This window comes from Phalacrocorax aristotelis, chromosome 3 (genome assembly GCF_949628215.1).
Source record: "Phalacrocorax aristotelis chromosome 3, bGulAri2.1, whole genome shotgun sequence".
In the NCBI taxonomy this organism is placed as follows: domain Eukaryota; kingdom Metazoa; phylum Chordata; class Aves; order Suliformes; family Phalacrocoracidae; genus Phalacrocorax; species Phalacrocorax aristotelis.
In genome coordinates, this window is record NC_134278.1 from 72,473,345 (window position 1) to 72,489,390 (window position 16,046).

The window sequence follows — 16,046 nt, forward strand, 5'->3', positions numbered from 1 at the left end:
AATTTACTTATTGTGATATCTCCCAATGGGCAACATAAAAGAAATCTGTTCATTTGTATGGGAAGTTCTGCTAGGAAAGAACAATCAGCTGCAGATATGAAAGGAACTGAGATATCAGCAGTTTCACAGCCTTTGCCTTACAATATCTGCTGCAACACTTCCAATTATATCAAAGCTGTTGTCACACACTCTTTTCATGGAACTGCAAGACTTAGGGAGAAACAAACATGGCATCAAATCCACCCATCAAGAAGGGACAGATACTCCTTGCAGTGCTGTTTTTCCAGTGCTTTATGTAGTCTTTGTTTTTAGACATCCTAAGCCCTCAGCTTTCAACGACCCACTGACATGAAGTGACCTATCCATCTAAAAAATCCTGCTAGTGTAACTTCCAGGCTCCTCTCCCCCCTCCTCCTCCTCCTCTTTGGAAGCCTTCCACTGGTAGTCAACCATCACTTCTAAGAATAAATACCATGATGACCCAGACTCTTCCCACCAAATTTTAAACATTTCTCTGTGCACAAGTCAGGGGCTCAGCTGTAATAAAGACACAGGTAGCCCGAGTTGCTCTTTGGAGATACTTCTACCTCTCCTTCTCCCTGCTGACTTCAGGGGCACCCTCTGAAAGAAAGAGTCAGGGCCTTACAGACAAGCCATACACAGTCTAAATCTTGTGTAACTTTTTCCAATCATCAAGATACCTGTCTGTCCTCTCTTCCCCCGACTAGTTCTCTCCCACTTAAAAATCTCTTCTTGGCACTGTACTGCCCAATCTGAATGCAATTTCTACTTGTAATCTCATCAAACTTGTACAGAAGAGGTCTAACAACATTCCAGCTCCAAGATCCTTCTGTGTATTTCAAAGTACCTCATTAGCATTTTTCCTTTGAAGAATGCAAAGGCATGGGCTACTCATGGGACACTTCTAAGATCCCACCTACTTCTGATTTTCAACGCAGATTCAGATGGCTCTTCTCTACATGTAGGTCAGGCAAAATAAGCAAGAGTATTTGCTTTATAATGCAAGCCACTGAGGAAGGAGAACCTGGCTGAAGGAAGTAGAACCACCAGCAAGACATGGCTTGGAAACCACCACCTGCTAAACATGGTCTGGTATTTTACAGGAGCAGATTAACACGGCGACTGGGCAACTACCTGTAAATACAAGAGGAGTGGAAGGAAGAGGATATGATCACATCTTGTAAGGCAATAAGAAAAACATGTGAGAGAAAATGAGCCTGAAGAAAAATAGACTACATCTGTACTGTATTTAACTCCTTTCTGACACAAAAAGAAAAAAAGTGGCCATAGTTAATGCTACCTCCTGCTAATTGCTATGAGATAAACCAAGTCATGATAACAACAATCAATTACTGTAGGCATTCACAAAATTACTGTGTCATCTGAAATTGAAGCTGAAACTGGTATATTGTGAGACAATTCTCAAACGCTTTTTGAAACAGCATCATAAGGCTTCGTTTCTTCTCACATCTTCCCATCTGCCCCAACGCCTTCAGGTCTGTGTCTGTTTCAACACAAGTCACTGCCATGGAGCAAAAGTGCACAACTTCATATTCCAAATAGACAATTTAAAACAAAAACAAAAACCAAACAGCGCAAGTTCTAATCTGCGCAAGAATTCCCAAAGTTTAGGAGATCTTACAAGGTAAAAAAATACGTAACTAGAATTTAGATTTCAAGAGCAAGCTTTGAATTCTGGGTTAAAACACCGTGTAAAAATCTTTGAGACAATCATAGTTTCCTCCAAAGTAACCTGCCATTCTGATCAAAAGCCAAGCAACAACAGAGACTTCACAATAGTCCCCAGTAGTAATTAGGCAAAAGTTATGAAACGTTCACTTATTTGTTACAAATTTGTTGTATGTGTTTTAGAAACACCTATTGTTAAACTACAAGGACAGTTGTAGAGAGCACCTCCTCCTCCCTAAATGTCCAGGAGTTTCCAAATTGAAATAAAAAAAAGTGGAAACAGTAAGTCAAATCCCCTTGACTAGAAGCTTTCAGTCCAGCCCCTGGTAGCTCATCTCAGATTTATCACTTGCTAGTAGTTTGTTGGCATCCTCTCTCTGGGGCAAATACATTAAACTGAGCCAACCGTCCACTTGACCAGTAGAGGTTTTTAAAACAGACATTCTCAGGGGTGCTAAAATGTACTATTTACATATACTAGATATTACTATACCTACTACATTGAGTAAAGAACTTGCCGCTTTACTCTAACCACCATGGGCTCCATGATCTCCATCCCAGCCTCCTGATGGCCTCTACCCTAAATCATGAAGTGTGATAAGAAGCTAGCTTTGGCAAGCATCCAAATGTCTGCTTCTAAAGCATTAGTACTCAGAAACCATAATACAATCGTAATCATTGTGCTTCCACTTACAAACAAAGCCAAACATCTATTTGCCACACAAGAGGGTCTGCTTCCCTCAGTGCGGCTCTAAAGAGCAGGAGAGGAAAATAAATTTCAGTCAAATAATTGCTCTCCACTTCCTATCCACCCCTCCAGTCTCCAAACATCCTCTAACCCAGATTCTAAAACAAAGAAAAACAAATGCCTCATTATATAAACATAAGTTATGTTTGAAAATCTACTTGCTTGCTCACCAATAACGATGAAGAAACTTTCCTTGGTGAAAAATCATGTGTCATCATTTTCCACAGCTTTCATTTGAAAGTTAAAAAATAATAATAATAAATATTTTAAAAACCACAAGCTTTTAGCTTATGCTTCTGAGCCACTGCCGCACTGGTCAGATTAGGTCTTAAAGGCAAGCACCTCCGCTGCCCAGGGAAAGGCAGCGGCAGCATACTCAAGCCTGGTGTTCCCTTCCGAGTTAACGGCAACAGGCTACAGATGACTGACATCTCTGAAAAGGGCTGATCCTACTTGCATCATATGTCTATCATAAACTGTAATGACCTAGAAGTGGCTCTCTCCCCTCACTGATAAGACAGGAAATCCAGCTAAATAGGTGAGAGTGATATAAATCTTACAGTGAGATCCAAGGAGCAACTTAATTCTCACCAATTTCAAAAGGATTCTCATCTCTTTCTTGCCCCCGTGGTAAGAACGAGCAGCCCCTGGACCCTTGCAAGCCCTGGCTTCAAAACTTACTGCTCCAAAAACGCAACAGCACAGAAGAGGGGCAGGGGGACTTCCCCCATTCACCCCGTTCTTCAGGAAAGACAGTCCAATTAGAAAGGGCTGTAAACACATACTTTAAAATTATCTGCCTTGAATAACAGTGCAGTAGTTTATTTTGTAAGTGTGTTCATACACACTCACATGAGTGCACAGAGTGGCTATTCACCCCCTTGGCTGTACTCGTAGCAGCAGAAGCACACAGGCCATCCTTTCACAGCGCTGCAATGTAAAACAGCGCTCTCAGGGGGTCAGCAGCAGGTGCAAAGTCACAACTTCCCTTCCCCCTCCCCGCCAAAAAAACCCAAACCCAAACCTAAAACCCACCAAACCAAAAACTATAAACAGACTTTTTTTTCCCTCCAGTCCAAGATGAGAACTTAAAGTCTTACATCTCACCTGCAAACTTGTCTTAGCACAGAGGGACAGTGACAAGACCAAAACAACCAGCAGTGCTCTTGGATGGTTACAGGAGCCAGAAGCTAACAACCTACAAGTACTTTCACATGAGGCAAAGACAACAACCCAGAAAGAAGGGCCCTCTTAAGTGCCCAAAATTTATGTCCAAAACCATGGGGTGATTATCATACAAAACATACTCAAGCAGTTTCAGTAATTCTAGTTTCTTGCTAGACACAAAAGACTTTAGAAACTCCCTCTTGTTATTAATGTGTGATTTTAAATGATGGGATCAGAAGAGGAGGATGGGGGAAAAAGAACTGATTACCAGCTTACGGGGGCAGGATACAAGAAAAACAGGAGATATGAAAAATAAGCGTTGTTCTCTCTTTTTATGCCATTGTAATTACTGTTTCAAGCTTTTGTGTCAGAACAGTCCTAGCATCTCATTTGACCTGTTCAACCATTTTACAGAGTATTCCCACCAGAATCACATCAAGTCCTTCCATTACACCTTCATCATATGTTTTACAAATTTTGACAATATAGACCTATACTTAAATAACAAATTAAAAACTTCCACTTACTGTCGCTGATGATTTTGACATGTGCTACTGATTTCAAAACAGTTTTATCAGGAATCAGTGCAGTAGGGCTAGCACAGATGTTAATCTTGGATCCTTTAAGGAAAAAAAAATTAGCCTTTATTTTGCCCACACATGAAGAGTTGAAGCTTTTGTATGCATTACTTTTGCCAGAGCATCCCTTTCCGACAGCCTTTAATGCTTACCGTTCTTTGTCAAACCCTAAGCAAAAGCAATCTTTCTCGTCCCTAATTTCATATGAAAATATAAAAAACCACTACATCAAGCACTTTTTTCCTCCCATGACAGCCACGATTCATTTTGGCTGAGTATTCTCTGATGGAGCACAAAGTGCTTGCCATTCACTTTAGGTGAATGAAGCTTCAAGAAACTGCATTTATACTTTCATTTTTGCAAATTAAGTCTAAGCAGCACCATTGGAAACAAGAAGTAAGTGACCCAGCTACATGCTGCTGGGCATGAAGTCTTCTACACGAGGAGACATATAAAAATTGATGCCCTTTGATGAGACTCTGGATACCAATTACAGCAATAACTCCTGAAGTAAAACTGCACAGAGACTCTGTTAATGGACAGTGGCAATACCCTTGAAAGAAAAGTAGCTGGACCACTGACTTGGTCTCAGCCTACACAGGAGCTCCCTTCTAACACTCTCTACCTGCTTTATCTCTTTGACATGGCCAAAATCTCTCCATGACAACAGGATTTATCACAAGTATCTTTTTTTCTTTAAGTATTTATATGGCTATGATCACTGTAACATCTGAGAATAACATATCGTGTTACACATTCTTCTTCAAAATGTCCTTTGGACAAAAGGGTATTAAATGCAGGCAGAATAACACTCAACTTGTTCAGCGTCACATGAAGGCTGTCAGGGAAGGGAACTGAAATCTCTCTCATCTCCCCAAGCCCAAGTGGAGCATCCCGTTTAACCAGCAGACCAGTCCTCTCACAGGTGTGTATACCCTACTGTCATATAAACTGAAAGTAAACCAAACCAAATACATTTTTGAAAAAGCTGTAGTAATATTCTCTCTCATCAGGAACTGAATTAATTCTTTAAATCCTTTGTCAACAAAGTTGACAATATGAAACAGGAAGATGTACACAGCTGCACAATATCCAACACCTGGTTCCCAGACTGATGTCTAATTTTGAAAGCAGAAAATACATCTCTGAATAAATGCTGTCCAATTTTCCAAATATATTTAGAATATCATCACAACACATTCACACAGTCTTAAACATTGTTTGCTACAACTTCGCTGTACAGTGTTTTATGGCCAGCCAGGATAATGTAGTCCAGCATCCACTTCATCTTTTAGAAAGCAAAAGGCTTGAGTCAGTCATAAAACGAGATACATTCTGGTTCTCTGTAGAGTATTCCTTGACAGCGTCATGCATTAGGTAGAGCTTTGTTAATCTTACAGTTGGACAAGCTGTGAGTGATGAGCAAGTCATGCAGCTTTGTAAAAAAAGCTTCTTGGAGATGAGGCACATCTTTTGTCTTCCAAAAAAAGCTCACTTATAACGTGAGAGCTTAGCAACACAAATGGAAGTCCAAATGTATTTTATCTAAAAGATAATACCTATCACATTCACAACAGCAAAATGAGGAAGTCCAAAGAGGACAGAAGAGTTAATTAAGAGACTTGCCATTTTGGTTCAGATCATCTCTTTTCAAGGCTTGAGGAAGCAGCTTCTAAAATGACCTTTCGGTTCCTTACAATATTGATGAATTTTAAAATGTAATAAATTCCAAGTGCAATGGAATTAAACAATCCACTGAAAGGCCAGAGAAAAAAAATCAAAATGCTTTGAAGTACAGAAGAGCTCTTTTGAGAACACTACACATTCTTGAAAAATGGTAAGGAAAAAAAAAATGCCAATAAGAACATAACCAGGCCCTTGTTAAAAGCATATTCATTTCAGAAACACTTATTTTGTCACCATACAGCAAACCTCATCCATAGACCTGACTGTCTTTCCTTGAGTGTCTTTCTCCCACTCATATACCTGAAGGGCCTTCAAAACTGTGAAGGATTCATGATCCATGTGCAAAACAAAACTGAATGAAATAACCCTTTCTGGCCATAAAAAAGCAGCATGCTGTTCACCTATAATGGAGTATGCCAGGTGCTTTTATTATTTAGAAAAGCTTGCCCTGAAGAATTCCACTCTTTCCATCATTTTAGATATAAATGCAGAGTTATCAGAATAAAAAACACAAACCAACCCACCCCCAAAAATGCCAACTGTTGTTCCCCACCCCTGCCTTCTACAGTTTAGGAATAAAATTTGTATACAAAACACTGTCAGTTACTTTTATCGTTTGCTTTGGAGAGTCAGTTTTTCTTTTTGTCCCTCTCTTAACATGGTAACAGGAAAAAGCCAGACACTTCAGAAGGGAGAAGAAAACCAACCAACCAACCCACCCCAAAACACCCTACAGAAAATAAAGGCAATTCATATTGCCTCAATCAAAAAAAGTTTCACTTTGTGTTTAGTTTCAAATATTTTGAAGATTTTTTTTACAACCTGCCCAAACACTCAGATTTCTTTCTGCTTCTTCTATCTGACAAAATTATAGTTATATTCCCCCACATGTCCAAAATAAACATAACTGTTGTTGCGACAACTTTTAAGCCTACCAAGCACATCTGGCCAAAATACCTGAAAGTTTCCAGTGGCATGAAGAGTCAAAATAGGGAGTAATTTGGAGACTGTCTGACGAACACAACTGGCCACTTAAGTCTTTTGTCTTGCATAGGAAGTCACGGCACAGGCAACATCCACATGCAATCAAATCAGTGTACTTGTTGGCAGGCCCCTGGGGAGGTCAACCAGGGAAATGCTTTAATTGACATGAATAACAACAAAATTTGCACAGCAAATACTAAAGATCAAAAGAATTTTTTTATTGGCCATCAGAGGGTTGCTACCAGCCCTTGGAAATACTCATTTCTGTATTTTGAAGCATGTACATATCACAAGCCAAAGCAGGGAAGAATAAAGCAATGCAAAACCACCGCAGTTGCAGGGGAATGGAATCCCCTGTGTGTTCCCCAAAAGCCACAGGGCTGTCCAAGATTTATGATTTCTGTCTTACTCATCTAAGGGAAGACTCTTCTCACTTCCTCCCACTGCTGGAGTTGGTTTTTGATTAGTGAGCCAGGATTACCTTGGCAGAATCAACAAGCAAGACCTCATAGATGTTGTGCAAGTCCCAATACTCCAGTTTATTACTGGAAAGCCTGGCAGTTTTTAAACTTTCTGGTTTGTTGGAGCTCAGAGATGGTCCAGGACTGGTATGCAACCCCATACAGCAAATTTAAGCCTACTGGCAATAGCCATGTTTTTCAATATCTTCCACACATTCTTTAGAAATAACCCACTAATGTTCACACCCCCACGATTACATGCTGAAAACCAGGCCTCTAGATCTATCCTGATGGGATGACTACAGTGTGAAACTTGTGCCGTGTTCCTGTGAACCACAGCCAGTACAGACAGCAGAAACCATTAGCTTTCCACTGACCTTTCTGTCCTCTGAACTATTATGAGCCTGAAGTCAGAACAGAATAAATAACGAAGCACAGCTTTGTATCTACTCATTTACTCTCATTTGCTCCATATGACTCTGCTAGAATTTTACAAGAGAAGAGAAGGCAATGCAAAGCAGAAAAACTGAATATAGCTACCTTCTCCCCCTACCGATTGCCAAAATGTTTTTCCAACAGACTCTCCCGTATCAGTATGACAATCAAACAAAAAGGGAGATGCATATGAACAGGACACCAGATAAGCTGGTCCAAGACCAGAGAAGTTGGTCCAGGAGAAAAAAAAAAATTGCTGATAATCTGAATATTCTGAAAATACACTCATCCCCACCAAAAAAAAAGTTCATGGAACTAGCAAATCTTCACACGTAATGCCTTTGAAAATAAACTTATTTATCTTCCTCCTCCACAGTGTGTAACCCAGGCCTAAGAACAAAATGAAGGTTTCTCAACTCCAGTGTTTTCACACTGCCTGGATTTTCTTTTATGCACACACCTGCCTGATGCAGGTGTGATTTCCATCCTGATTGCTATTGAAGTTTTGTTTTATTACTTAGGAACATCCTTTCAAGTTCCAAGGTAAGAAACATCCAAGCATTCCCTCCAGAGTAACATCACTAGCCACGAGCAGCGCACTGAAACTTGCAATGCAAATAAAAAACCCCAAAGCCAAACAAGATGACCCTTGCCCATGTTGCAGAGGCCACGAAGTAGTTAAACAGAGAAACCAATTTTCCCTTTGGTCTAGTCATTCTTGGTTCTTGTAGACTTAAATGCATTAAGGGCAGTTGCAAAACTCACACACTGCAAACATGGTTTACAAACTAACTGCCCCTTTCTGTTTAGGGTTTTAAATTTTAAAACCATAAATTGTGGGTTGGAAGAACTGGAAGGAAAGTGTTGCTTGTACACTGGATTTGTGGCTTCAGGGGGGAAAAAGAAAGCTTAATTATTTTAAATGTCATGAGATGTGACTAGTCCAACTGTTGTATAAAACACACATGTACATATGTAGGGCTTTGGTAGTTAGCAGGACTGGATGTCCAATACCTATTCCTCCAAACATTTCAGTTAGTTCCCTGTAAGACAATGAGACTACTGGTTATAAAAAAATTGTTCATAACTTGCAAACCTTCCCAGTTGGACACCTCAAGCTGTATGCACCGTTTTTGCAAAACCTACATCCAGTACCCAAAAAATTATTAGCAATGTCATCCACATGGATCAACTTTGACAACCCAAGTGAAACTGTACACCAAGGAAGTGTAAAATAAACTTTAGAAAGTAGCATGCAAACAGGCACCTTAGCATCCAGAGCACATTCCGCTTCTCTGCGGAGGTAGCGGCTTGCTTAGTGGGTACTAGGATTCAGCCACAAGGACTCTGCTTCCCTCTCAGCCACTGGCCTGCTGCAGGATGTTAGACCAGTCCCTGTCTCCTCAATGTCCCAGGTGGCCCAGGCACAGAGAGGAAATTCCTATACTAATTGATATAACAAGTGCAGAAGCTCATTAACAGATAGATATAAATAGATCTGCTCTACATTCTTCTGAGAGAATCCAACACTTACAAAAAAAAAAAAAAAAACCACAAAAACACCCCCGCCAAATGATTTTCAAAGAAGAGTGCACTCCTTCCCCAGAGGCTCATCACGTTCAGGCACACACAATAAAGGTTTCTCTGCACATGCTGAGCACCTCACAAAAATTATCATGACCCATCCACCAAGACGCAGTGGTTTCCAAGCCTTTCATCTGCAGCCTCAGAAGATTTTCCAGCAGAGACACAACTACTGGCTAGAGTGGTTAGGGTAGCAGATCCTAGCTTTACCTCCCGGATCCCTGAAAAGCAGTCAAAAGGCCACAAAGCTGCGTAACCTATTCCCACACAAGCCAAGCAATGTTCATCCTGATGAAGATTAAAATTTTTAAAATTGACACTAACTTTCCTCTGAAAAAGAGATCTGTGCTTGATCCCATTAAAGAGTCAGTCAGCTGTAAGTAAAACCTGCTTCTACATTGGTGGAAAATTTGTCCATTTCCTCTTCAGTAGAGGAATGTCTTCCTAATTGTAACATTAAAGGAAGAAAAAAGTCATTAGAAACCCAAGTCAAAAAGGCAATACTCTGTGTGTTTGGGAAGGAATATTCAAAGCATTTCTTCTTCTCCTCTTTTCACCTGAATTTTCACATTTTCACTGACTTCCCACCCCAATTACAGTAGAATCACAGAATAACATGAACTGGAAGTGACTTCTGTTCACCTGTTCCTATCCCACCAACAAAACATGGGCAAATTGACTTGGGTTGCTCAAGGCCTTATCCAGCTGAGTTCTGAGTATCTGCAAGGGCACCCCAACCTCCCCAAGGCAGCCTGTTCCAATGTTTGACCATCCTCATGTTAAAAATAATTTTTCTAATGTCTCATTGGAATTTCCCTTGTTGCAACTTGTGTCTGTTGTCTCTTGTCCTACTGCTGTGCACCTCCCACAAGACCCTGGCTGTGTCCTCTCCGTACCCTCTCATCAGTTAACTGAAGACATGGAATAGTTTTCCCTTAAAGAAAAGCAACACACATGCACCGAGTTGTATTCCCAAGGTATTAATAAAATACATTCAAGCAGATACGGATTTTCAGCTTATTTTTCTGAAATACAAGTACTGGATTTTTGTTTGCAACCTAACACTGTCTCTTACAGATTGTCCTTCTGCAGCGCGCACCACCGAAGGCTCACCTTCATAGGCAACTCATACAGAGAAGCCAAAGCGGTAAAAACTCACACCCCAAATTATTTTGTAGTAATCCTCCCCTACGGAGAAACCCTTAGTTCTTCTTCCCTATTTGAACTCGTCCTGCCAGTCTGAGGTACTTTTGTGACCTCACGATACACTCTTGCCTTTCACAACTTCTCAGTCACGCAGGGAAGCGACGTTTAGCGATGTGGAAACCGGGCACAAAGAAGAACCACGTGCAAACTTGTGGTCAACGCGAGGACCACAGGCCGCAGCGCGGGGCTCGTACCTGCTCGGCCGGGACAGCTCCTGCAGGGGCAGGCAGGCCCCGCCAGGCGCCGGAGGCAGCTCAAGCGCCCGGGCGCTGAGGCGCACCTTTGCTGCTACAGAAGCACGTCAGCTGCACGCGGGTGGATGCTGCGCTCGCGAAGTGTACGTGTTGGGTTTTGTCTGCTTGTTTGGGGTTTGTTAAAAAAAAATAATAAAAAAAGACATAAAACCCCAAACAACAGCATCTTCTGCCAAGAGGCGCCGGTAACGCCGTTCCTCCCGCGCCGGGCCGAGCGCGGCCCCGGGGCGCAGCGGCGCTGACAGGCGGGCGAAGGGCCGCCCCGGCCGCAGCCCCTCCTCGGGGGTGATGGGGGGGGGGGTCTGAAGGGCAACTCTACCTTTCGCCAAAATTAACTTCCGAGAGGGCGCAACCCCGCGCCCCGCTCCCAGGGCGCCGGCGGCCCTCCCCACCTCGGTGTCAGAGCTCACCGCCTCGCCCGCCCGCCCACCCCTCCCGGGCAGCCCCGGCCCCGCTCCCGCCGCCCGGCAAGACGGGGGGACCCGCGGCCGCCCCCCATCTCCGCTCCCCTTCCCGGGCGCCGGAGGGAGGCCTCAGCCCAGCCGCCACGGGGGGCGAGGAGGAGCCGCAACAAGTCGCCGCCGCCGCCGCCGCCGCCAGCCGCCCTTACCCAGATAGTGCCGCAGGTCCAGCAGAAAGTGCGGGGGGCCCCCGTTGAGCTGGTAGAAGAGGGAGCCCAGGCAGAAGAGCAGCAGGGCGGCCATGCAGAAGCCGTAGTCGCGCAGCGAGAGAAAGGGCAGGAGTGAGAGGGGCCGCCGTCTCTTCCAGCCCCCGCCCTGGCCCGGGCCCCCTCCCGCCGCCGCCGCCGCTGCGGGGGGCCGGGGAGCCAGGCAGTCCCCCCCGCCGCCGCCGCCACCGTGCTGCTGCTTCTTCTTCATCCTCCCCTTCGCCGCCGCCGCCGGGTCACGCAGCCCGCCGCAGGAATCGCATCCTCCATCCGCCTGCTCGGCTCCGGCTGCCCGCGGCGGGGAAAGTTCCCGGGAGCTCAGGGGACCCGTCCCGTCCCCATCACCGGCTGCCCCCGGCCCCACGGCAGGCGAGAGTCCCCGGCGCTGCGGCGGCGGCTGCTGCGGAGCGCCGCTAAGGGGAGGGGAAGGAGGTGGTCACCATCCCGCTCCCTGGGGCTCGGCTCCGCTCCTCTGCCGCCTCCTCCTCCTCCTCCTCCTCCTCCTCCTCCTCCGCGCCGCCGCTCCCGCTCGGCCTCTCGCTCCGGTGTCAAGTTACAGCCAACGCTCGGCCGCCGACCGCCTGCAACTCGCCGCCGACTTCTGCGCGCCGCCCGGCCCTGACGCCCCCCGCCCGCCGCGGCCCCGGCTCCGGCCCCGCCGCCCGCCCCGGCCCGGCCCCCGCTCCCTCCCGGCCCCCGCTCCCCTCCGTTGCCTCCCTGCGAGCGACCCCTGCGGGCGCCGCCGGGCGCCGCCGCCCCACCGGCCCGGCTCTGCGGCGGGGCCCGCCCGGCCGGCCTGACCCACCTGCCCCATCCCGCCAAGCCGCCGCGGGCTGCCCCGCGGGGCCCGTTCCCGTGGGGCGGGCCGGGGGCTGCCGCAGGGCTTCGCGCTGTCCCCTCCGCTGCAGGGGTCTGCCCTCGCCGCCGGCCCCGCGGGGAGCAGCGGTAGGGCCTCACTTGCCCAAAACGCTGCCGTGGCCCCCCGCCCGCCACTCTCCCTCCGGCGGGCCCTCGGGGCGCTCCTCCGGGGCCCGGCCGGGGGTCTCGTCCCACCTGGCCCCAACGGCCCGCGCCACGTTAGGGCTGTCATATCTTTCCTTACCCTGATGATAGCGGTAGAAAGGTTTAATATTAGGCGATTTAAACAAGTCTAAGGCAGCATTAAGATCCCACATTACTCGTGTAACATCATGGGTGGGGGAAGACGGGGATCGCTCCTCTCCTTGCAGCTTTACTGGGATGATTAAAGCAGGGCTGTTGTCTGCTGGGGACAAGGCTTCACACAAGCACAGAAATTACAAAATTCAGGTGGCTCATGCAAACTTAATTTGACCCCCCCTTGTACAGATGTCTTATGATACAGCCTCTAATTACTCATCATGCTATTTTTCATAGAGAACCGCTTCCCACCATACATAGGGTGAATGGTGTTCACTCAGTGCTGAGCTGTTTAATAGCTTCATCCTCTTTATACAACATATGTCCCCAATATGTCCTGATGGCTTATTTGGAGCTATTCTTGTCCTTGGGCATTGTCTGAAGTACAAATACATCTCATTCCCTCGTGTGGCTGCGTTGCTAATGCAGCAGTGGTGGGAGGAGAGGCCTTGGGGCGGTATTGGTTCTGCTTTTTGTTTTATGGACCTGGCTGGAAGTGGTGGGGGGTGGGGAGCTTCCCCAAGATCCTGCTTGTGGTATCACACGAGACTCTTCATTTCTAAGCAACAGCAAGTTCTGTCCACTGTGGTTTGGGAGAAAAGTAGGAAATCGTGACCCAAGTGAAACTCACCAGGTCAGAAACTAAAAGGCAATCGCCCTTTTCCTTTTTAGGTTTAAAAATTGCGTCCTGGTTTAGGGGGCCTGACTCACAATCTTTGCGCACTTGCAGCTGGAAATTTTGCTCAGGAGACTGCATTCAGATGTTTTTACGCTTATACTGAAAGGTTTGGGTAAATGCCTGAATCTAACCTACACTACTGGCTTCATTTTGTTGCTGGCATCCAGCAGCAAAGGGCATCTGCTGAAATATGGAAATTAATCTTGCTGGTGTGGACAAGAGCACAAAGCCAGAACCTGACAATAGATAACCAATCCCACTGCATTCCTTGATAAAAAAATATCCGCATACCGGCTGAAAGAGCAGACCTGAGATAGCTTGGAAAGGAATCTCCTGGGTTTAGTTACACAGTTCTAGGGCATCACTGCACGGATCCTTCACATTCTTACACAAAACCTGCAGCAAAGGCAAAGTTAGGAATGACATCTCATTTCTGAAAGAGAGAAGAGTAATATGATACAAAAAGTAAGTCTACTCTGGGCTAGTATTTAAGCATAAAAAAAAAAGAGAGGCAGCAAAAGGTAAATCTTTAAGACTTAGGCAGTTCACTTTAAACAGAAATACCCAACACTTTTCACCAGATAAAGTCGTAACTGCAATTGCACAGTTAAACTACCACTTCTTAATTCTCATGAATGTTGCTTTGAAACAGGAAGTATTGGAGGTTTACTTGATGTGTGCTGCTGCCGTGGATGTTTTACATCGGCTTATATTCATTTGAATACTTCCATATCTACTGCCTTTTTTGAATGACCACACTGCAGATTTGTTGAACAGTGCTGGTGGCTGTTGCGGATGAGAAAAAGGTAAGCACTTACACTGCATGTTTGAGGAGAATGTATGTTTGGATGAGAAGACAGACAACACCTGTAAGGTGAATCAATAAATCTTTATTTTTCTGGTTGCAAAGAATGTCTTTGATCTCTAGGAAGAGATTTTTTAAAAAAAAGAAAAAAAAAAGAAAAGATGGAAAAACAGACTAATCAATGGAGTAAAATTTAAGTGGGCAGTCTGTAATGTTGAGAGATTTCTTGCTGTATTTCTAAGCATCAACAGGTAAAAAATGTCTTTTGGGGGGAAGAAGAAATAGAAATCTTTGTTGCTGGAACATATACTTGAATGTATAAATTAGCTGTAAAATTCATTACTTTCATACTTAGGTTATGCTATCAGTTAGAGTGCCTAAATCGAACTAAGGCAATGAGCAGGAAAATAAATACTATTTACTTTGTGCTATAGCTTGATACAGTGCAACTGTATTCCTATTTTTAATTCCTGTTACTCACCTACTTTAATGAAAACTACAGTTTTGTATGCACAGCATAAAGCAATTAAAACATATATACATCCTTAACTTATTACATTCCCGTTCACCCAAAGAATCCAAAACACAAACCCCACATTAAAGGAATATTATGGTTGAAAAGCCAAGTGTTGACACTTTAGGATAATCCAAAGGTAAGATTTCTGCGAAAAACTTGTTTTGACTTGTAGAAGGTATGACTTACAATTTAGCCTTTAGTTGTGTGATGATACTGCTTTGCTCAGAGGACCACTGCCTTGCACGGTGCATGTGACAGACAGTGTTCACTGAATGTGCAGCTTTTCAGCTTATTTTTAATCTCTTTGTTCAACATATGTCCTCAGGTTTTGTTTAAAGCTATTTAAATCCTGCTTGTAATGTGGCTTATTAACGTCATATCAGGCTTTTCTACATCATTCGTTGTTACAGTACCTTGAGCATATGATGAATGCTTATGAGTTACTTTCATGAGATGCAGCTAATATCACCATTTTACTGATTGGGAAATGAGATGCAGAGAGATTAAGGTTAAATGCATCTATTAATTTTGGTTGCCAGCCTTGAGATGACCGGGGTTTGCCTTGCTGAAGTAGTTAGCATTATGCAGCACTTTGTATGTTCGGAGCATAGCTCCCTTTGACTTCAGATGCAGCTGTGAATGCTAACCACTTCTACAAATCAGACCCCAGGCTTTCAAACCTAACACCAAGCATAAGAAGCGTACTAGGTGGCCACCTGGAGTTCAAGTAATCTGCTTGACATCGTAGAGGAGTGTTCTGGTGCTAGCAGACACAGGGTCTATCATTTTCAGCACAGTATTTGCTGCAGCAGTCCTCATCCTCTGCCCGCCCTGACCTTGTCCCACTCTTTTTTTTTAACTCCTCTCCTAGATCTAGTCTCAGATCCAGAATCTCTGTCCAAATCTGTTTCCTTCCATGACCTCACTCAGTCTAGGTCCAGCTTTTGCTTGGACCGAATTCCCCTCCCAACTGCAATGCTTCCAGCGAGAATCTCACTGCGAGCACAGAGGCGCTTCCCCGGGGCTGGAAGAGGATGCCCAGTACAAAGGAGCGGAGAACAGAGATGCTGAAAATTTCAAAGTGGGTCCATATTGGTGCTGTGCTAGAGATTCCTGAGCTGATTTGTAACTCTGAATGGATGGATTCAGAAACAAGTTCAATGAGGGCAATAAAGAGCGTGTAGAGGTCATGTGTCTGGCAGTACCCGGCAGAGATACCCATTTGGCCACAACAGCATAGGATAGCCACCGGCTAGTCAGTTTTGCTTCTCGCTCAGCCTGGTTGTAACATCTTGCGAGCTGGGCTGTGCGCTCGTGATTCTGAGCCTGCATCACTACTAGCTTGTTTTGGAATGTCTACGCCAGGCTGCTGGAGTGCTGCAGCTCTTTTTTACTGAGCACATGTAA

At 44.9% G+C, this 16,046-nt stretch overlaps 1 protein-coding gene across 4 annotated transcripts in view; it reads right to left on the minus strand.

Annotated features, from left to right (window-relative positions):
• UST (uronyl 2-sulfotransferase) overlaps positions 1–12,130 on the minus strand; it is a 180,124-nt gene extending 167,994 nt beyond the window's left edge. For 2 of the 4 annotated variants that reach the window (XR_012659679.1, XM_075087975.1), the window contains exon 1: positions 11,424–12,130. Coding sequence is in view for 3 of the 4 variants with exons in the window: in XM_075087975.1 (XP_074944076.1) it covers positions 11,424–11,691 (268 nt within the window). In the remaining variant the exon portion in view is untranslated. The remainder of the gene's footprint in view (positions 1–11,423) is intronic. The other 2 variants (XM_075087976.1, XM_075087977.1) reach the window with 2 other exon arrangements.
• Positions 12,131–16,046: the final 3,916 nt, after the last annotated feature.